Source organism: Arachis hypogaea, chromosome 14, assembly GCF_003086295.3.
Source record: "Arachis hypogaea cultivar Tifrunner chromosome 14, arahy.Tifrunner.gnm2.J5K5, whole genome shotgun sequence".
Classification (NCBI taxonomy): Eukaryota; Viridiplantae; Streptophyta; class Magnoliopsida; order Fabales; family Fabaceae; genus Arachis; species Arachis hypogaea.
The window spans coordinates 139,539,060-139,561,010 of record NC_092049.1 but is presented as its reverse complement, the minus strand read 5'-3'; the positions used below and the strand labels follow the sequence as shown (position 1 = coordinate 139,561,010).

Below are 21,951 nucleotides of genomic sequence, written 5' to 3'. Positions count from 1 at the left end.
AAACCTAAATGAGACACGAGCTTCTTCCAAATGAAACACGAGCCTCTTTTTCTCTCCGTGGATATGGATATGCATATGGTAGCACGAGCTACTTCATCTCTCCGTGGCTGCTACTTCTGCTTCTTCCGCCGCTGCCGCTGCCGCCGTTGCCGCTGTCACCGTTGTGTCGCACAATCTCTCTCTCTATCATCCCTTGCGTCGCACGAGATCCCTCCGCCGCCGCTCTCGTCGCATCTACTCCCATCGTCGCAGAGCTCTCTCTGCCGCTGCTCTCATCGCATCTGCTCCCTCTGGCTCCTCTTCCATCTAATCTCAACTCGCTCTCTCAGTTCTTCTCGTAACCATCTCAAATTTCAGGTATATATATCCTGATTTTGTGATTCTGTTCTTCGTGATAAATCTTAGGGCTCCCTTTTCTGTGCCAGTCTTAGGTTTATCATACTTTGCTTTTGTGGTTTGTTTGAATTTGCAGGTTCACTCTGATTTTGATGAATTATTTTCTGCAATCGAAGCTTTTTTGACCTAAAATTCATGGTAGGCCATTGCTTTCTATAGTTTTTAACTTTCATAGTTTGATATTGATTTTGATGAATTTTGCAGGTTTTCTCTGAAGAAAGGTGGAAGGGATGGTGATGATGGTACTGAAGATGGGTGGAAGGAAGGGAAGTTACATTGCTCCTCAACTGCGATCGCATTCTCAACTGACACTCTGCGATCGCATCTACTTCTGCTTTGAACCTCCATCATCATTCCTACTGTTGTCTCGCATTCTTCACCGATGCCTGGGATCTACAATGGACTTCTTCAATTAGAGTGAGAAATCGCACTACACCACTTCTTCAATGGTATTTTTTTAGTTAATTATGAGTCAGCGGGTCTTTATCCATTTTTGTCCTTTGGCTAGTGCTGCTTTTTATCTGCTTGAGATAAGTAATGCAATGATAAATGTGATTCAAGTTGACAATAAAATTGAGTGGACATAGTAAATTTTATTTCAAATGAATGTCTAATGATATAATTTTGGTGTATTTTGTTCTCTAGTGGTATAAAGATGGTTAACCAATTGCTTGCTGGAGTTCACATAGCATTAGCTGCTGAGGCAATGGCATTTGGAGCAAGACTGGGTCTGATTTTATTACAATTAGTGGGGGTACATCCTTTTGGTGAAATGATGGTCACGTATCTTGTCTCTTACTACTACCTCTCATTCTTAGCATATTCTGATGATGGTCACATTTATAATAATCTCTATTAACTTTTAATGTATTGTCATTTGGGCAGCAAAGTTCCAGTTGTACTACTTATTTGTTCAATTTATACTTGCACACTATGTCTTAATGTGAGAAATGGTATATTACTATATTGTGCCTTTTCATATTTATAATAGGTTTAGTGTTCTCATATTTCGTTTAACTCGCATCTAATTGAGTGAACATATCAGTGCTACAGTTTATGTTAATCACTAACTTGGCTTAAAATCAGAGAATTTATATTATTGAATTTTGATGGTAGGATGTTGCACCTGCAAGTTTGTAGACCATGAGTGTTTGGTTGAGAGTAGTTAGTCACTGTTTCTTTATTCTGTATGCAAGGAAGTTGGTTTCTCATGATTGCTTGTATTGTATGAACCGATTGTGTAGTTTTGGGTTGGCTTCTTTGTTCCCCTACAATGTTGTGTGATGGTGTGAGTTCCATTTGTGAAAATATGGTTATGATATGTAGTATTCTGGTTATAAATTGTTTTCCCATTTTATGGTGCCCCCCCCCCCCCCCCCCCCCGGCGTTTCTCTTCTTCCTATCCTCCCTCTACACTTTATACATAATGAAGGTTAGAAGTGGAAAATTGAAGTTTTCCAGAGGAACTATTAGTGTATCTAACAAACCTCATCTACTCAATTGCATGTTTAGGTTTCTGAAGAAAAACTCATAACACTGCTGGAGCAGATAAACAACCAAACAACAAGGCAGACCAAAGTTACAGTAAGTTGTATGATATTGGTTATGTTGTTCAATTCTCCACAAGTCCATGTATTTACGGTGCCATTTATGTTACTAATTTTTCCCAGCATTAGTTTGTGCCTAACCCTTCATTTTCCTTTCATTCTTTCGAATCTTGTTATTGACAGCCTTCAGAACTGTAAAGATACACTTGCAACGTGCCAAGTACGTTTTCTTCCATTATTGGAATTTGCCCCTTCTGCTACCATTATCTTTCTTGTGCACATGTTATTGTCTAAATATTTATTATTATGTTTTTTTACTATTTTATTTATTTACTATCTGTCATCATGTTAAAAGTGGACTTTACTATCTGTTAAACTTATCATGTTTGAACACAATGAAAACCTGGAAACACGAGCTGATAACTTGGTCTACAAGGTAAAAATGGGAAATTAAAAGGTTCCGTGTGCCTTACTTTCCTTAGTACTACTGGACATGGAACTTAAGGGATTACTCTCCTCTGCAGGTGTTTGGTCTGTACTTTATGCAGACATACATTGGAATCTGTTATCATATAAAAAAAGAGTAATAATATTTTTTCAATATTTTATTCTTTTATGTTATCTTTTGAGTGGCCTTCTCAAATATGAACCATACAAATATCTAATTTGCTCCCAAACAGATTGTCCTGCCCTTCAATTACTCCTTTTGTTCTTAGAAGAAAATAAAGATAACTCTACATAAACTAATCATGGCTTTACCTTATTCATTTGCTACTACTACTAAATCTTCAGTTTTTTCAAAGCTTCACAACACTTCTTTCTTCCAACACAATCAACTACAAAGAGCAAATGTTGTTACTGTTGTAAAGTGTGAATCAAAAGACTCATCAGAAGATAACATAGAACTGCAAGCAAAGGGTCCAAAGCTAGAGATAGGTTCACCTAATATTTTTACAGAGGCTCCTAAAATGATTAAGACTGTTGCTTCTGTTCCATGTCTTAGGGTTAATTCTGGTTTGGTCAAGCCTGGTGATGTTGGAAGGTACTTCAAACTCTTTCATTCATCTCTGCTTCTTTTAACTATTAATTTTCTCTTTTTATTTTTTATTTCTATGAATTATCCATACAAACTTTAGTTAATGATATTAGTTGGATAAAACTCTTTCTAGTGATACTGAATAATTTAAAACATACATTGAAAATAAAGCTCGTCAACTTACTGATCTTTCTTCTATTTTAGAATGACAATTACAAGCCACTGATTGGTTCTTGAATTAAATAGTGAGAGGAATGTTGGATGAGGATTTTTCTTATCAAACTTTATCCATCACTTTTATAATTTTTCGGTCAAATTGAGAACTGAGTCATGGACTGTCCTTCGAAATGGGATTGCTTAATTTTCTAAAGTTACTTACAAACTCTCGATAACTTTACATAGATAAGGTATTTTAATTATAACTTCGCTGAAGAAAAATATTGTAACCGGTGTTTATTTGATCCTTTTCAAATGCTTTTATTCATCTTATTTGCAGGTGAAGTTGTCTGGATCAATTAGCAGTCAATACTTGACTGCATTGCTCATGGCAGCTCCTTTGGCCCTTGGTGATGTTGAAATTGAGATTATCGATAAACTGATTTCTATTCCCTACGTTGATATGACTTTGAAACTGATGGAGCGCTTTAGAGTCCATGTGGAGCACAGTGGTAACTGGGATAGGTTCTTGGTCCACGGAGGTCAAAAGTACAAGTAAGTTTCTATTATTGAGTTGTAAAGATTTTAGAATTAAATTATTGTGACTATAATTGGAAGTTTCCTACCAGGTCTCCTGGGAATGCTTTTGTTGAAGGCGATGCTTCTAGTGCCAGCTACTTCCTCGCAGGTGCAGTTGTTACCGGTGGGACTATCACAGTTGTAGGCTGCGGCACAAGTAGTTTACAGGTATGTGAATCCAATGAACTCTTATGACATGAATCCTGATCAGATTATATTTTTCAGTGGAGCCATTTTGCATTTCGCTTTAAAATTCCCTGAGCTTCTCTTAACTTATCCTTCTCTTAACTATAATTTCCCTAGTGTTGTTGAATCTTACGATGAGTTGTATTTGCTGAACCGTCTGAGGGTTTTTTGGCGTGTGTGCAGAATCATCCTGCTGTTGTTGTGCCTAGGCTTCCTGCTGGTTTGAATTTGCTTAGCCCAGGTGAGTTCTTTTAAATGTTCTTTTTCATTCCGCACTCTGTGAAGAACCCTTTAATTATTTTATTTTTGTTCTGATCTCTGTTTGCTTTTGTTGTTCTCTCTGTTTTTCTATGTTTTGATTCTTTGGCATAGATTGATTTACTCCAATTCCAATTCGGATTTTAATTTTATTTCAGTCAGGAGATGTCAAGATTAACTTTCAATGTGGAGCTTGATGCTGCTAATGCAACTTAGTTATCTATTAATATTTTAGATTATTCTATCTTTAAGTGCTAAGTGTAATTTGTGACATTCATGTAACATTGGGATGGTCATCTTATTTTTTTTTGGTATTTTTTTTATTAAGACAATGAGATATTGGCCAATGATGTTGAAAAATAACATCCAATTTTATAGGTATCATGTAATGAATATTATGTTTATTTATGTGATTTTTGGCTTTCTTTTTTCAATTTACAGTGTTTGATGGAGTAAATTTAGAAAACAAATTTAAAGTATTCATTTTGCAATGAAAAAATCTAAAAAAAAATTCTATTTTATCTTACTGACGGAATTACAGACGGATTTTCTGTCTGTAATCAGAACGGGATGATTTTCCAAAGTTCAAATTACAGACGGAAAATCTGTCGGAAAATCCGTCTGTAATTACAGACGGAAAATCGGTCGGAAAATCCGTCTGTAATTACAGACGAAAAATCTGTCGAAAAATCTGTCTGTAATTACAGACGGAAAATCCGTCTGAAAAATCCGTCTGTAATTACAGACGGAAAATCCGTCGGAAAGTTCGTCGCCTTTGGAAAATGGATAGAAAATTTACAGAGGGAAAATCCGTCGGTAATTGCTAAAAATCCGTCTGTAATTTTCCGACGGAAAAAAAATCCATCGGTAAATAATTTCCGACGGGGCTTTTACAGAGGGACAAAATCCGTCGGTAATTTTGTCGGTATCCAAAAATCCGTCTGTAATAAAGACTAAATCCGTCTGTAAATCTGTCTGTATTAATCCATTTTCTAGTTGTGACCCAAGTGAGTTTGATAATGTTAGTTTGGTGTGCAGGCCCAAATTGTTTTATTGCAGTTTAATTTTATGAGGCAAAATGATCCAAAGCTGCTAAATGAGAATGAAATCAAACCAAGTCCAAAGCAAATCAATCTAAAGGAAAAACGATCCTAAACTTCTGCTAAGTTTACTTCAGGCATTAGTCAGATAAGAGAAAAGAATTCACTTTTTTATTCAAACACCAAAGAGGAAGAAAATAAAAGCTAATCAATGAAGTTAATGTCAAATCAAGCTAAGCAAAAGCATGACAAGCAGAGTTCAGAGAAGTTAAAAGTAAGTAATTTTTCTTAATATATAAGACAATTGCTTCACATTTTCTCCTTCCCTTTGATTAAAGAGATAGTAATAGTAACATAAATAACATAAATAAAAAGATCGTGTAATATACTAATATCACATTTTTAAGGAATATAATGATGATAGGGCATATTAAATGATGAAATGGAGTTTATAAAAGTGCATGTACTCTTAGCTTAAATGGCTTATAAGATAGTGGTAGCAATTATAGGAATAGTATCAATCCAAAAAATGCAAAGATATGTAGGTATTTTTGTTAACACATGCACATTTTGACCAAACAATTACGGCGATAAGCCTCAAACAAAATATTTAGGAGCACAATAACTTTTATTATTAGATGATCACATATTTCTAATCTAATTTGATCACATAGAAAATATTTCATTATATGACAGTAATTATAACTAAATGATAATAAATTAATCTTGTAAGCATAGAATATAGTCGCATGAGATCAAATTGCTCTGATACAAAAAATGTAACACCCTAATATTTTTAAACTGGGTTTAAGCCTTATTTGGATTATATTGGTCGTTGATATTCAAAACCTTGCGAAATTTTTAAAACAATATGAAATTTTTATATAAAATAATTTATATATGTAAAAATAGTGAATAACTAATTTCTATTAGAATGGTTACTAGTTGAAAAATATAAGTGGATATGAAGGTACTAATATGAAAAACGGACGTGCTAAACTATGAAGGCACAAACAATGACAAGCTTTACTCATACCAAATAATCATAAAAAAAACATCATAGTCACAATTACAATCATTCAATAAAGATAAACAAGACACATAAGAAATCTTAATCTCTTAATTTGTATAACTATGACTAAAACAATCGCCTATTCTTCCTTCTTAATATGAGTTTGGGTAAGCGCTTAACATTTCATATCTACGTCCTTGATATCTCGCTCCTAATAGTGCACTTGTCTTTTCTCCTCAACCGAATAGTGTATTACTTTGTACTGCATCGTTCTTGAAGATGGTACAGAAAGAGAAGTGAGAAATAAAAGTTTCTCAGTAGTTTATCTATATGGTATCATCGTATCCATCCCAGTCACTCCGAGTTTTAAAAATAAAAATAATGATGATGTAATGTTGTTCAATTATTATTTTCAAAAGTCTTTGTTAGTCGAAGTGGTTTGACTTTTAAATGCTTCTCATTTACTTATGTCATGACACATGTGACTCGTAACAAAATGCCTAAAATGTTAAAACATATAGAATGCAAATTCACAAACCTTGATTTAATATTCTCGTAGGCCATAAAACAAGGCAAAATAAATAAGAGAATAGTAGTAACATTGGCATAGATAAATCAAAGAGAAGAGATCTTTAAATAAAATAAGGATAATAAACAAAATCATATATAAATCAAATAGAATGGATCTTTGGATAAACAAAAAAGATCTTTGAGTAAAATAAGAAAAATAAACATAATCATAAATCAAATAGAAAGGATCTTTGAGTAAAAGAAGGATCTTAGAATAAAACGAACGTGATAAACAAAGTCATAAATTAAACAGAAAGAATAAAGGAAGAATAATCATAATCACACTTTTCTTTGTACTTTTCATTACTTTCTCTCGTAGTTTTTATGGAAAGTATTAAGCTAAACCGGTATAAAAAGTGGGAGTCCCCTTCCCTTACCGAAGGTTCTTATTTCAAACGTTTTGGCGATCACCTTCCCTTACCGAAGGATCATTATTCTCTCAGTTCAATTTACAATCAAGGTTATTTAGACATACACAAGAAGGGAGTTATGTCAACAAAGAGATATTATTATATAAAATTAATGGGAGTCTACTTCTCTTACCAAATGTTCTTATCCCAAAAGTTTACCAATCACATTTTCTTACTGAAAGATTATCTCGATTCGATCACCTTCTATTACCAAAGGATCATTTCGATTATCTTATCTTTGGAGTCACTTTCCCTTATCGAAGGATCATATCCTCAGTTCTTTAATGCACATAAGATGGTTAATATAATGCATAATATGTATGAAATAAAGAGACGTTATATCATGACATGTAATGCTAATAACATCTATATCTTTTCAACAGCTACTACACTGATTCTTTTCTTCCATCTCTATTCATAAAAAAAATATATCCAAATAACAAAAATTCTAGTAATTTCAACAACAAATTTAATGCATATCTTCCTAATTAAACAGCAAGTAATTAATTGGCATGATATCCATTTTGAATCCCTTGTGTCAATTTTAAGTTGTTGAAGCGACTATGAACTAATCGAATATTGAATTAAAAAATTAATTGAAATGTGAGATATTTCAACAACATAGAAGCCAACGGAAAAAAATTGTTCATAGCATTCAAACTATAATTTTTTTCTAAAAATAGTACAGATTAATAATAAAAAAATAAAGAAAAAATAAAACTTTATTTTAGGAAAAAATCCAAAAAGGAGCAAATAGAAGGATGAACAGAGATGAAGATGGAGGCACGATGGGTCGATGATAGAGGCTCGCCTACGACATGGCAGAGACACAAGTCGCAGATCTAGAGATTTGGAAGAAGGAAGAAGACAGAGACTCAATATGGAGAGTATGAGGAGAAAGTGAGGCAGTAGCAATGGCAGTGATAGAGACACTTCAGTTAGAGGAGGTTGGTTTGCCATGAAGAGAGAAGAAACAGAAGTTCAAATGGGGAGAAGAAGGGAGGGGAGAAGAGATTCTGCGTGGTTGGCCATTAAAAAAGAAGAGACGGAAGTTGAAATGGAGAGGAGAAGGGAGGGTAAAATTGTCAAATAAATAATCAGTGTCTCAACTTATTAGAGGTACACTGAATACATGTAATTTGTGTCAATTTGTGTACCAACGTGTCCTTTAAAATTGTGTGTCTCAACAATCACACAGAGGACATGTGTCAGTGTGTCTCACTGTCTCTGTCTTGTGTAGACACACCCACTAACCAAACACTACCATATGTATTCTGATGCAAATAGACGCGATTTGTTAGCGAAAAAAGACTTGTTCCATGGCTAGACTTTGTGTATATTTTGATGTAGGTATGAATCCTTGACTGGATAGAAAGAAAATCTTCATATTCTTTAATTTGCATAATTCAAAAAGAATATCTTCTTGAACAATATATGAGTGGACTTTGTGAATACTTTGGCAGAAGATTTAGAGGGAAAGTAAGGATCGGAAGTGAGAAGAGATAATGATTTTTATTATAATGGAAAAAGTATATGAATGACAATTTAGAGATAACAGAAGGTGGAGAGGATAGGTTACCTAGAATATATATTTTGTATAGAAAAAATAGAATAAAATGAGAAAGGAAGGACTCAAATAGCTCTTAGGTATGTACAGATTGTGTTAGGAGAATCTAATTCGCGTTTAGGTGAAATCTCCAATCTGAATCGTCGCTTTGCAAGCCCTATAAAATTTTCTACGTTTGGAATTTGAAAATAGCTATTAAGACATAAATTTATAGAAAATTGAGTTAGCTTTAAAATGAATCTTAAATGAAGTCAATCGGATAACCATAGCTAATTGATATATTCTCGAAATACTGTTAGTATATCAGACTGGCTGATAAGAGTGCGGTTTTCTACTATAGACTTGTAACAGATTTATCTACCTAATTTAATTTGAATTTGATTTTGTTAGAACTTAAAGAATAAAGCTAGTTTTCTTATCTTTTCATGTAACTAAAGATCATTCAAATCCCATAAATATGAAATCAGCTAGTATTTTCATATATTTAAATTTTAAATTAGATATGTTAATTTTTCAAATGCATTTTTTTTTACCAAAGATATGGAGATTCGAACCCGCGACTTCTTAATTAAGTATGGGATGACTATACCATTTGAACTATAACTCATTAGCTTTTCAAATGCATTATTTTCTGATTTTTTATTTTGAATTTAAATCTTAAATTATTACCATTTTAATTAATTAATTAGTTATTGAATAATAAACTTAATTCAAAAAGTTGGGATGTTACAAAATGTGTTTAATTAATAAAAAATATAATACTCTTTACTTAATAAGAAGTGTTTAAGAATGAATAATAAATTATATATAATTTTTTTATTAGTGTTATGCTAAAAAATTTTAAAATATAGTGATTATTAAATAATTTTTCTTAGTTAAAATCATGGTGATAAAACTATCGAAAAATTGGATAGAAGGTTGAGTAATTTTTTTTAATTCAATTTTTAGACTATAGTATCAACAAATTATATTTAGTAAATCTTTTTTATTCAATTTCAAGCTATCTTATAGTTGAAATTTGGTTAAGTGATAATATATAGTATCTCTTAATATGTTGCATTCCAATTCAAGCTTTGACAATAATCAATTGGTGGATAGAACACTTTAATATCTGTGTGAGTATATATATTACTTTATTTCCTTTTTTTTTTCTCATTCTCTTCTCTTAACCATAGAACAAACACTATTATTGACATCAAAATTGTGAAAGATCAAGCTCCTTAAAAAATATTCCTAATTATAGGATAGATAAAGATCTTAATCACAATTGGTTGGAATAAAAAATTTGAAAAAATTAGTACAATAATGCTTAAAAATTGTATATATAGTATTTTAAAAAAAAAGAATATCACTGAATGGCCATTCAAAATGTATACAACAGACTTCGTCACAGTTGGCTGGGTAAAGAGGGAAAAAAATAGAAATATTATTATGAATAAATGACTATTTGTATCCATAAAAGATGAAAATACTTATATATGTACCGATACTAGATCAAAATTAAACTTGTACCCATATAAGATACATTTTGTGTGACAAAAGTACCCTACGTGGCACTCCAATCCTCCAAAGACAGGGTACTTTTGTCACACGAATGACATCTTGAGTGGGTATAAGTTTAGTTTCGATTTAGTGTGGATACATATGTCAGTATTTTCATCTTTTATGGGTACACATGGTTATTTATTCCTATTATTGCTGATGATAATTTATATGGTAACACAAAAAAGAGTATTATTGAATGTATATCTTTCTACCCATGACCAAGAAAAAAAATTATTATTATTGGTCAATAATATTAATTGGTTAGATAAATTAAAAAAAAAAAACTATACTTTTACATTACTTGGATTATTGGTCAAGAATCATTGAATATGATATTGGTCTAGAATCATTGAATCTCTGATATTAGTCAAAGAATGATTATTAATGGTCAACAATAATTAAATGTGATTCAACCTTATAGTTTCCATATATAATGCATGAAACTATTGTTTCAATGCAAACACATACATGAAAACATGGTGGAAAAAATGGATTTACTAAGTGGTCGCAAAGCAAATGAGATTTTTGAAGGGCAAGTTCATGTGTACAAACATATATTTGCTTACTTAGATTCTATGTGCCTTAAATGGTGCATTGAGTTAGAAATACCAACCATAATCTACAACCATGAAAAACCCATCACCCTTCATGAATTGATCTCAATTTTACAAGTTCCACCATCCAAAATTAGTGGTGTGGAGCGTCTTATGCGCCACCTAAGTCACAATGGATTCTTTGATATTGTAACAATCCATAATGATGATGATGAAAACAAAGAAGAAAAAGAAGCATATGCTCTCACAATTTCTTCTGAGCTTCTTGTTAAAGGCACTGAATATTGTTTAACTCCAATGGCTAAGTGTTCTCTTGATCCATCTGTGTCAAGTTCTTATAACTTACTAGCAAAATGGACTTTAGAAGAAAATCTTACTTTATCTGAAATTTCCCTTGGAACAAATCTTTGGAACTTTCTTAGCAAAAACCCTTCAATTTTGACTTCCTTTAATGAGTCAATGGCTAGTGACTCTCAAATGGTGAAGTTGGCATTGAAAGATCATAGTGCTGTTTTTGAAGGGTTGGAATCCATTGTAGATGTTGGTGGTGGAAATGGAACCATATCTAAGATTATTAGTGACATGTTTCCCAAATTGAAATGCATAGTGTTTGACCTTCCACATGTTGTGGAGAATTTTTCAGGAACCAGCAACAACAATTTGAGCTTTGTTGGTGGAGACATGTTCAATTATATACCTGTGGCTGATGCTGTTCTACTTAAGGTATGTATAAATAAATTACAATTATTTTGGTTTCGGGCTAAATTTTAATTTGATTTTTAACGTTTCAAATATTTTATTTTTGTCTTAAAAAATTTTAAACAGGTTTAATGTTGTCCTATCGTTAAATTTGATACTAATAATTAATAAAATGTGTGACATAGACATTAATAACATTATTAGTTAAATCATATCTTCTTTCTTGTGTTAGAAAAACAACCAAAACTATCTTGTAATACTTCTTTTTCTCAATTTTTTTTAGTGCAAAACTCCAAATAATAACAATCAATCATCAAGGCTCCAAAAGCAATGGAAAAATTTTTATATTAATAATCGTTTGTGGATCGATTTTAATTACATACTGAAATCGAATGATATTGACTTTTCAATATGCAAATTATTTGTGTCAAATTTAATTGTAGACAACATTGAACCAACTTAAAATTTTTTTATAATTGAAATAGGACATTAAAATATTTTTATGACTGAAATAAAACGTTTAAAATTTTAAAGCTTAAATTAAGATTTACTCCAAACATACCAAAATAATACTTTTTTCTAAATTATATTACTTCATCAATCTATTATACTTGACTTGTTTTCATAGACGTTTCATTCTGTTTCAATTTTAAAATAAATGTTAATTTGGACAAAATCATACATTAAAAGTCAGTGTTTTTAGATTAGACAACAAATTTGTTCATATATATATATATATATATAATTAATTTAGAATTTAGAATTTAGAATTTAAAATTTTAAAAAATTGGCTAATATTAAAGATGAAGAATTTAGTATTTATATTATTTGTTGGTAGAATTATTTATGGGCAAGAGACATTAAAGGCCAGGTGATGAAGAAAATGGTATGATACATTCCTAAACCTTTTTGTTTTGTTTTTGATTTAGTGGATTCTACATGATTGGGATGATGAACATTGTGTAAAGATATTGAAGAAATGCAAAGATGCAATTTCAAAGAATACTAAAGGAGGAAAAGCAATTATCATAGATTTTGTAATAAATGAAAAACAAGATGAATTTGGACTTACTCAAATGAAGCTCAGAATGGATATTGCCATGACAAGTGTGAATGGAAAGGAGAGAAGTGAAGAGGAATTCAAGAAGCCCTTTTTGGAAGCAGGCTTTCAAGATTATAAAATATTTCCTTTAACCGGAATGTATTCTCTTATTTTGGTTTATCCTTAGTTTATCTTTAAGAATAATTAACGTTGAGATGATCATTAATCAGTGTCACAAAACAAAAAATGCTACCAGAGTTAGATAAATAATATAACGAAAATGTTTAATAACAAAAAAAATTAGCCAAAATAAAACAGTTACTATTTGTTTTATTTAATATTTATTAATTATTACAATAATTAATATATTAAATAAGATAAGTTCTGATTTTTTTATATTTTTCTAATATTATCGATATTTTCTCGTTCATAATAATTGTTCAAGATTATTTATAGTAGTTTGAACATTAATGGAGATAAAACTAAATGATATTATTTTACTTTAGTTATTTTTAGAGTTTAATAAAAATTTATAGCTAAATATTAGTAAAGTTACACGGTTTTCGTTTTTATATATATACCAAAATCACTTTGTAAGTTGTAATCCGTAATCCATTTGTTGTTCAGCTCTAATAAAGATTTAATAAATTTTGATAGAGAAAAATCAAACAATTGCATATTTGGATCAAGAACAATAAGCCCTTATATCATACTTGTGGTTGCGGATTAATTAGATACGCTCTTCGACATCATTTTTGGTCATTTGATTATTGTCCATTGTCATCATGGTGTTATCATGGTACAAAGAGTTTAGGAAAAAAACGAAGAATTATTTCTGTTATTCATATTTTTTATCATTGATTACAAGATTCTTATCAATATATAGATCAAGAGTACGCTAAGAGTATACTCGTTATGGAATAATATCCTAATAAATTACATTAATTTTTTTTCTATTCATCTTTGATATTTTCCTAATTTTGTTCCCTAATTATGATATTCTAATATTCCCCCTCAAGGTGAATAGTGGGATCACCAATACTCAACTTGGTTAGAACTTTACCAAGAGCTTGTCTTAAAACTGCTTTAGTAAGAATATCAGCCAACTGATCTTCTAATATTACAAATTGAAGCTCAATAATGTCATTCTCAATTTTTTCTTTGATAAAGTGTCGATTCACCTCAACATGTTTTGTTCTATCATGTTATACGAGATTCTCTAAAATGCTGATTGCGGCTTTATTGTCACATTTCAACTGACTTGGCAATTGTGGTGGAAACCTAATCTCAGTCATCAATTGTCTTATCCACAATACTTCAGTTATGCCTTTAACAATTCTTCAAAATTCTGCCTCTGCGCTTGAAAGAGCTACAACTTTCTGCTTTTTGCTTTTCCGAGTTACCAGGTTGCCTCCAACAAGTATAAAGTAACCAGCGGTTGATTTTCTATCATTTGGGTTGCCCGCCCAATCTGCGTCAGTGTATGCCTCAACCTTCAAATGGCCATTCCTTTTGAAAATGATTTCACTTCCTGGAACTCCCTTCAAATATCGAACTATCCTCATGGCAGCTTCCATATGATCTTCTTGTGGCTTATGCATAAACTGAGTTACTATTTTCATAGCATAAGCTATGTCAGGCTGAGTATTTGATAAGTAAATTAGTTTTTCAACTAGTCGTTGGTACCTTTCCTTATCTGCTAGGGTGGCACCTTCTACTATCTTCAACTTGTGATTAACTTGCATGGGTGTGTCTATTGGTTTGCAATCCATTATTCCTGTTTCTGCCAGAAGGTCTAAAATGTACTTTCTTTGGGAGATAAAGATTCTTTTGCTGGATCGTAGAACCTCTATTCCTAAGAAATATTTTAGTCCTCCCAAATCCTTCATTTTGAAATCTGTAAATAGGTTCGTTTTCAATTTTGTATGATCATATCATCCATATAGATTATTAGGCAAGTGAGTAAATCTCCCCATTTTTTCAAAAAAAAGGTATGATCAAAGTTGCTTTGCTTGTACCCATACCTTTTCATGGCAACTGTAAATCTTTCAAACCAGGCACGTGGAGATTGTTTAAACCCATAAAGAGCCTTCTTTAACCGGCAAACTTCATGTTTTCTAAATCCCGTAGAGAAATCTGGAGGAGCTTCCATGTACACTTCTTCTTTCAACTCTCCATGCAAGAAAGCATTCTTGACGTCAAATTGATGGAGTGGCCAATCTTCATTTGCTGCTATTGAAAACAACACCCTGATAGTATTAATCTTTGCAACCGGTGAAAAAGTATCAGTGTAGTCGATACCATAGGTCTATGTATAACCTTTGGCCACCAACCTTGCCTTGTACTGTTCAATAGTGCCATTTGCCTTGTGTTTAATGGTGAAAACCCATTTGCATCTGACTGGCTTTTTTCCTGTCGGTAGGATACACTTCTCCCAAGTTCCGTTCTTCTCTAGAGCTTCCATTTCTGTATTCATGGCTTTTCGCCATTCAGCTTTCTCATTGGCTTCTCGGACAGTTCTCGGAATGTCTTCTGTTAAGAGTCTGGTGGAAAAAGCCTTTGCAACATTTGCTATTCCTTCTCTATCCACTCTTATCGGATATCTTGAATTACGGAAAATATATTCTGGTGAGTACCGATCAAGAGGCATTCCTCTGTTTCTTCTTGGAGGAAGAATAAAGGTATTGGGCTCTGGTTCTTCATGTTCCAATGCTATACTATTATTGTTAGTGACCTCATTAAAAATAGGGAGTAAATTATCAGATTGATAATTACTTACCTCTTGTCTGACATTCTTAAAAGAACTCTCACTGGTTGTATGTACCGAGTTGTTTTTTACGTTGAGTGAAGTATGTTCGGTGGCTCCATCTACTTGCTCTGTTTGAACAGTTTCTGGGCAACAAATGTTATTTAGCCAACTTGGTGGTTCATTATTGTCCCTAAATGCTATGTTGGCGGCTGAAGTAAAATTCGGATTCTAAAAAATCACAATCCATGGTCACATGAATACGACGAGTGATTGGATTGTAGCACCTATAGCCCTTTTGGTGTGTAGCATACCCAACAAAAACACGTTTTTCTGCATAAATATCAAGTTTGGTTCTATTGACTTTGGGGATATGGACAAAGACGGAATATCCAAATACTCGAGGTGGTAAGGTTAGAATAGACGGGATTGTAGTCTGAGTAGCCAACACTTGTAAGGGTGTTTTGTGGTGGAGAACTTGGGTAGGTAGGCGATTTAGTAAGTAGTATGAGGTCGCTATAGCTTCAGACCAAAAAGTTTTTGGAGCTTGTGCATCAAAAAGCATGGCTCGGGTCATCTCAAGTAACTTACGATTTCGCCGCTCAGCCACACTATTTTATTGGGGTGTATTTGGGCAGGAAGTCTGATGGATAAGACCATTTTTCATAAAAAAAATCACGCATTGATTGGTTTATAAATTTCTCACCATTATCTGAGCGAAGTACTTGAATTTTCTTATTGAATTGAGTTTGAATCATTTGGTAGAAAGCAAAGAATTTATCAGGTACTTCAGATTTGTGTTTTAAAAAATATACCCAAGTCATGAGAGAGAAATCATCCACAAATAACACAAAATATTGAAAATTATTATGGAAAATAGGAGCTGGACCCACACATCAGAGTGTATTAGAGAAAAATTGGAATTGACTCTAGTGTTGGTCGGAGGAAAAGAATGTCCTGGGCTTTTAAAGGTATATAGAGGCAATTTTTTAATTTCAATTTTTTTGAAAAAGTAATGGAGCCTCCTCCTTTAACATTAATTAATTCTCCACTAACTGTTTCAATATGGGCTTTTGAAGGTATAGTCAAGCTGTTAAAATCATGGAGGTCATGAGTCATAGTATCGGTAGTCCCACAATCGAAAATCCATTCATTTATCTTTTTAATTGGATTCTGATTTTGGGTCTCCCTTTTATATTGAGTCGCGGTATGGGCTGAGCAGCCAAGGAGTTCAGTAGTCCTTGTCTTTACTACTTTGCCATAGTGACTTGCTTCCTCTCTTCTGGCATCGCCACCGCTGCTGATGACCTCTGGGATGCTCACAGCAGTGGCTCCCTTATTCTAATTTTTTGATGACTTAGAATTATTTTTTCACCAATTTAGGTAACCCACAATATTAAAGTAGTTTTCTTTGGTATGTTTCTTCTTTCTTCTTCTACCAATTGCTTTTTTCATCAGAGTTGCCTATAATGGATAATCATATTCGTTTAGTTTGAAACCAATTGACAAATTGTCAGAATCAATTTGTAAAGAAATGGTTGATTTTGAGTTCCTAAAACCTAACACTACTCTGATACCATGTTATCATGGTACAAAGAGTTTAGGAAAGAAATGAATAATTATTTTTGTTATTCATATTTTTCATCAGTGATTACAAGATTCTTACCAATATATAGACTAAAAATACGCTAAGAATATGCTCGTTATGAAATAACATCTTAATAAATTATATTGATTTTTTTTAATCATCTTTGATATTTTTTTGATTTTGTTTTCTAATTATGATATTCTAATACATGGTGGTAATTTTTTTGAATTTGAGTTCTATCTTTATAAAAATTGTGTTGCCACTGATGGTGATCATTTTGACTTTTAGATGACAAGGCTTTTGGATTTTTTTTACTTGATGAGCAAAGTTAAGATTGAGTTTGAGAGTGTTTGTGTGTTCAGGAAGATATTGTATTTGGTAGTTGTTATTCGTAATTAATTCAAGTAACAACTTCGGAGAAGATAATCGCTTGGAACAAAAAATAATAGTGGAAGATTAGAATTTATTATTTTTAATTATCACATTTTTAGGTATTATAGTTTTTTTAGATTTGGCTAAAGAAACATATTTTTTAAAAAATTGACCGTTGTTTTACGCAAATTGAATTTTTCAAGCCTCAATTCAAAGTTATTTGTTGCTACATGTGGCCTCAATATGCTTAAATTACACTGTATAAAGCATGGATATTTTGTTGAATTGTTGTATTTGCGTGTCGGACACGATATTTATCGATATTCGTTCAATATGTATGTCTATTGTTTTCAATTTGTATCTTAATAAAAAATAAAATAAAAATTTTTGGACACATTTGAACACACTTAAATATCATCACATATTAACGTGTCTAGTCTTATTCTTAATATATATTTTTAAAATAAATTTATATATATTATATATTATTATTTATTAAAATAAAAAATATTTTAAATACTTAACATAATTAAAATAAGACATTAAAAATAATTAAAAAATTAATTTATATTTTAATATTAATAAAATATCAAAATATCATTATGATTTATCTAAAAAATATTTTATATTTTATATGTATACGTATCTCTGTATCATGTAAGATTTTAAAATTTGCGTATCGATCGGTGTATTCCGTATCGTGTCGTGTCTTATATCCGTATCAGTGTCCGTGCATCATAAATTACACCCATCAATGCTTGGAGTAGAGTATTCTCACATAATTTTGCGTTGATTACAAAAATAACTTTTTTATATTAAGCATTTTCGTATTTTTGTGGTGAAATTATAAATGGGGAGATAGAGAGAGCAAGTGCATTTTATGATTCAAAAAATTGATATGATTGCAAAGTGGAATAATGAAGATGAAAAGAATCATATCTCATCTCAAAGCTTCAACGTGTGCACTCATGATGTCAAATAAAGTCCCTCACTCCCTTGTCATCTGTTAGGGTTATCTTGTGTTCTACTTTACAAAGAATCAAAGATGAGCTATATATATATATATATATATATATAACTGGAAACGCATCCCACGAGGAGCAACATTATGATGATGTGGCCGAAGATATGCATTATTTAGAGTTAGAGACGATAAAATGCTATTATATTCATCCATATCACATCTTAAGCTATCATTATTAACTCGATATAAAAAATAAAATTTTAAAAATATTTAACAATAATAATATAAATTTTTTTATGTAATTATCCACTTAATTTTTTTGTTAATATAACAATAAATGATTTAATATATTTGAAAAAAATATATATATACTATAAATTATAAAAGTTAACTTAGTATAAAACTTAAATGAGCACAATGAATATTTAATTTTCATAAACTTTCAGTTTGAATATATTTTACATACGTATTATTGCAACAACAACAACAAAATTTTATTCTACTAAGTAAAATCGATTAACTAAATTAATTAACATTAGAGTCCTATTATGTATTAAGATTGCAATAAGACTATTTATACGTTGATATCTAAAGACTATTTTATGTATGGTCTGTCTTCCACTCTTCCTCGCTCTACTTTTCATTTGTTATCTATTTTTTATATCATTCACCTTTTTAATTGAATATTCTTCAAATCTTCTTTTCACATATTCAAATTACATGAAAGATAAAAATTCTATCATTTTTTCAATAATAGCTACTATTCTGATTTGCTCTTTTATAAATTAAGTGCAACAAAATTAAATGATAAAACTTAGAATAATATTAGTTATAACTGATTTTTATTATGTTAGACTAATTTAGTTAAATTTAAGGAAAAGTATGGGGAGTCAATAAAATATTTGTACAATACGTACAACGGAGGTTTAGAGAGTATTAGAGATATAACCATTAGTGTTACCTTTTTTTATTAGTGTAAGCTTCTGGGATGAGTGGTATCATGACATGGTATTAGAGCTCTAGATTTGAAAGGTCAAGAGTTTGATTCTTGGTGAAACCCAAAATTAGCTTAAGCTTTTGGAATAAGTAGTTTTATGACATGAGATGTTTATTATCCCTAGTATCCGAATGGTTATTCTTAATATTATGGGTGATGTTTATTTTGTAACTCATATAGTCCATTGTACACATTGTACAAATAAATCATTGGCTCCCTAGCGGGACTCCAAACTTAATTAATAAAAAAATTTAGATGTGTAAGGTTATTTTTTTTTCCATCCCTATAAACATATACCAAACCCAACCACCAAATCAAACACCCAACAACCAAACCAAACCAAATACAACCAAACCAAAAGTTTGTGAATTGAAAAGCGGAAAAAGAAGAAGATCAGAGAGTGTAGTTGCAATATGGAGTTGCTAAGTGAGTGCAAGGCAAGTGAGATATTTGAAGGACAAGTTGTTGTCTACAAACACCTTTATGCATACCTAGATTCCATGTGTCTCAAATGGTGTCTAGACCTCAACATGCCTGACATAATCCACAACCATGGCCAACCCATTACCCTTCATCACTTGGCCTCAACATTGCAAGTTCCGCCGTCCAAAATCGACGGCGTTCGCCGCTTCATGCGCCACCTTGCTCACAATGGATTCTTCCACATAACAAGACTACTCCATGATGATAATGAAGAAAAGGAAGCATATGCTCTCACTATTGCTTCAAAGCTTCTTGTCAAAGGAACTCAACATTCTTTAGCTCCAATGTCTAAGTGTGTTCTTGATCCCACTTTGTCAGGTACTTACCATTTCCTTGGGAAATGGACTCTTGAAGAAAATCTTAGTTTATCTGAAATTTCCCTTGGAACAAATCTTTGGGACTTTTTTAGCAAAAACCCTTCATATTTGAGTTTCTTCAATGAGTCAATGGCTAGTGACTCTCAAATGGTGAAGTTGGCATTGAAAGATCATAGTGCTGTCTTTGAAGGGTTGGAATCCATTGTAGATGTTGGTGGTGGAAATGGAACCGTATCTAAGATTATCAATGACATGTTTCCCAAATTGAATTGCATAGTGTTTGACCTTCCACATGTTGTGGAGAATTTTACAGGAAGCAACAATTTGAGCTTTGTTGGTGGAGACATGTTTCTTTCTATTCCTCATGCTCATGCTATTCTACTTAAGGTATGTTTCTGTAAATTACAAAGATTTTATCTGATTAATCGTTAAAAATATAATAATTTCGCGGCAGCATCGACATGGTCGGCGGAGGGGGGTTGCAACGGCGCAGGTGAGGCTATAGAGGGAGACCGGAGATTAGGAGGATACAATGATATTAGAAGTAATCGTTTGTAGTGTGGATGAGTTTAATTATTAATGTTAATTTTTTTAATTTTAAAATTTGATAATTAGATAATTAATTAAAAATTTAATTTTTAATTATAATGTACTTTTTTTTAAATAATTGTTGACATTATTTATATTTATCATTGTTTTCTTATACTTTTTTAAAGTATAATTATTTATAAGATTTTTTAATTAATTTAAGCTTTTTGAACAAGTGATATATTATGATATCGTATTAAAATTTTATTTTATGACTTTTTTTTGGTACATAATAATAAATGGCGGCTGGTGATACAATAATTAAAAATTTTAAAATGACAAAGCATATCGTGTCAGCATTTAATCTGTATGTCATGTTTATAAAAAATAAAAATTAAAATAGATAATTTTTAAATTTTACTCGATTAAAAAAAAAATTATAAATGTCAAAACTAAAAAACAAATATTTTACTTAGACTATAAACATATCTAAACATTTCTATATTTTGAATTAAACAGAATTGATCACTAAATAATAAACATTAATTTTCTTTTTTTTTTTTTATGTAAAACTTCATTCATTTATGTTGATAATTTTTTTAAGAAAAGAAAATAATGAGCGTACTTGCTTGTTGATAAATTGGATTACTCTTGGAAAAGGCAATTAATATTGCTAACTTTTTTTTTTTATTTTTTTTGTTTTTGCAGTGGATTTTACATGATTGGGATGATGAACATTGTGTAAAAATATTAAAAAAATGTAAAGATGCAATTTTAAATGATGTTAAAGGAGGAAAAGTAATTATCATAGATACTGTGATAAATGAAAACCATGAAGAGCATGAACTTACTCAATTGAAGCTAAGGATGGATATTATGATGACACATGTGAATGGAAAGGAGAGAAGCCAAGAAGAATTGAAGAAACTATTTTTGAAAGCAGGTTTTCAAAATTATAAAATATCCCCTTTAACTGGAATATATTCTCTTATTGAGGTCTATCCTTAAGAATTGTTATTGGTTGTTACAATCTGTTAAATAACTAATTTGCTCTCTAAGCAGCAAATTAATTTCAATGCAAATTTCTTTATTATTCAGTTTAAAATTGTCTAGCTATAATTAATTATTAATTATTAATTATTCCCACGGCAGTTCTGTGTATTTCGTTGTGTTTTCAAGTTTGACTTTGTGTCCTACATTTATTAAGTTTTGATTATATAAACAAATATACTTTTTTTTATAATAATTATTGTCACAAACAAAAAATACACGTACTAAGAAAAAGAAATTATGTTAGCACACAAAATTATCCTTATAGTAGTTTCCACTTACAAAGTTAATATTATTTATACTCTTTTC

General features: G+C 31.2%; 3 protein-coding genes across 30 annotated transcripts; all 3 read left to right on the top strand.

Annotated features, from left to right (window-relative positions):
- On the top strand, positions 1–4,592 carry LOC112744660 (3-phosphoshikimate 1-carboxyvinyltransferase 2). Of its 28 annotated transcripts, none has more exons than XM_072215228.1 (11): positions 1–357; positions 473–534; positions 601–813; positions 1,042–1,174; positions 1,909–1,980; positions 2,127–2,163; positions 2,468–2,985; positions 3,476–3,690; positions 3,765–3,882; positions 4,084–4,141; positions 4,317–4,592. In XM_072215228.1, the coding sequence occupies exons 8-11, from the start codon at positions 3,524–3,526 to the stop codon at positions 4,334–4,336; spliced, it is 363 nt and encodes a 120-aa protein (XP_072071329.1). In that variant the 5' UTR covers positions 1–357; positions 473–534; positions 601–813; positions 1,042–1,174; positions 1,909–1,980; positions 2,127–2,163; positions 2,468–2,985; positions 3,476–3,523; the 3' UTR covers positions 4,337–4,592. The 28 variants fall into 28 exon arrangements, with proteins under 28 accessions (XP_072071329.1, XP_072071332.1, XP_072071353.1 ...); XM_072215237.1 differs by having other exon boundaries at positions 28–357; positions 2,947–2,985; XM_072215227.1 differs by having other exon boundaries at positions 28–357; positions 2,736–2,985.
- A 6,198-nt stretch (positions 4,593–10,790) lies between these two features.
- LOC112740702 (isoflavone 7-O-methyltransferase-like) lies at positions 10,791–12,820 on the top strand. The gene is made up of 2 exons (XM_025789298.3): positions 10,791–11,579; positions 12,485–12,820. The coding sequence occupies exons 1-2, from the start codon at positions 10,791–10,793 to the stop codon at positions 12,782–12,784; spliced, it is 1,089 nt and encodes a 362-aa protein (XP_025645083.3). The 3' UTR covers positions 12,785–12,820.
- Positions 12,821–19,523: 6,703 nt separating this feature from the next.
- Positions 19,524–21,742, top strand: LOC112744659 (isoflavone-7-O-methyltransferase 9). Its single transcript, XM_025794348.3, has 2 exons — positions 19,524–20,451; positions 21,301–21,742. Exons 1-2 carry the CDS (start codon positions 19,678–19,680, stop codon positions 21,598–21,600), a joined length of 1,074 nt encoding a protein of 357 aa, XP_025650133.1. The 5' UTR covers positions 19,524–19,677; the 3' UTR covers positions 21,601–21,742.
- The last annotated feature ends 209 nt before the right edge of the window (positions 21,743–21,951 follow it).

Excerpts from the sequence above, each read along its gene's own strand:
- LOC112744660 (XM_072215231.1), top strand. The coding sequence starts at position 3,524 with ATGGCAGCTCCTTTGGCCCTTGGTGATGTTGAAATTGAGATTATCGAT. Across the intron at positions 3,691-3,764 it reads CACGGAGGTCAAAAGTACAA|GTCTCCTGGGAATGCTTTTG; the intron begins GTAAGTTTCTAT and ends GTTTCCTACCAG. Across the intron at positions 3,883-4,083 it reads GCGGCACAAGTAGTTTACAG|AATCATCCTGCTGTTGTTGT; the intron begins GTATGTGAATCC and ends GCGTGTGTGCAG.
- LOC112740702 (XM_025789298.3), top strand. The coding sequence starts at position 10,791 with ATGGATTTACTAAGTGGTCGCAAAGCAAATGAGATTTTTGAAGGGCAA. Across the intron at positions 11,580-12,484 it reads CTGATGCTGTTCTACTTAAG|TGGATTCTACATGATTGGGA; the intron begins GTATGTATAAAT and ends TTTTTGATTTAG.
- LOC112744659 (XM_025794348.3), top strand. The coding sequence starts at position 19,678 with ATGGAGTTGCTAAGTGAGTGCAAGGCAAGTGAGATATTTGAAGGACAA. Across the intron at positions 20,452-21,300 it reads CTCATGCTATTCTACTTAAG|TGGATTTTACATGATTGGGA; the intron begins GTATGTTTCTGT and ends TTGTTTTTGCAG.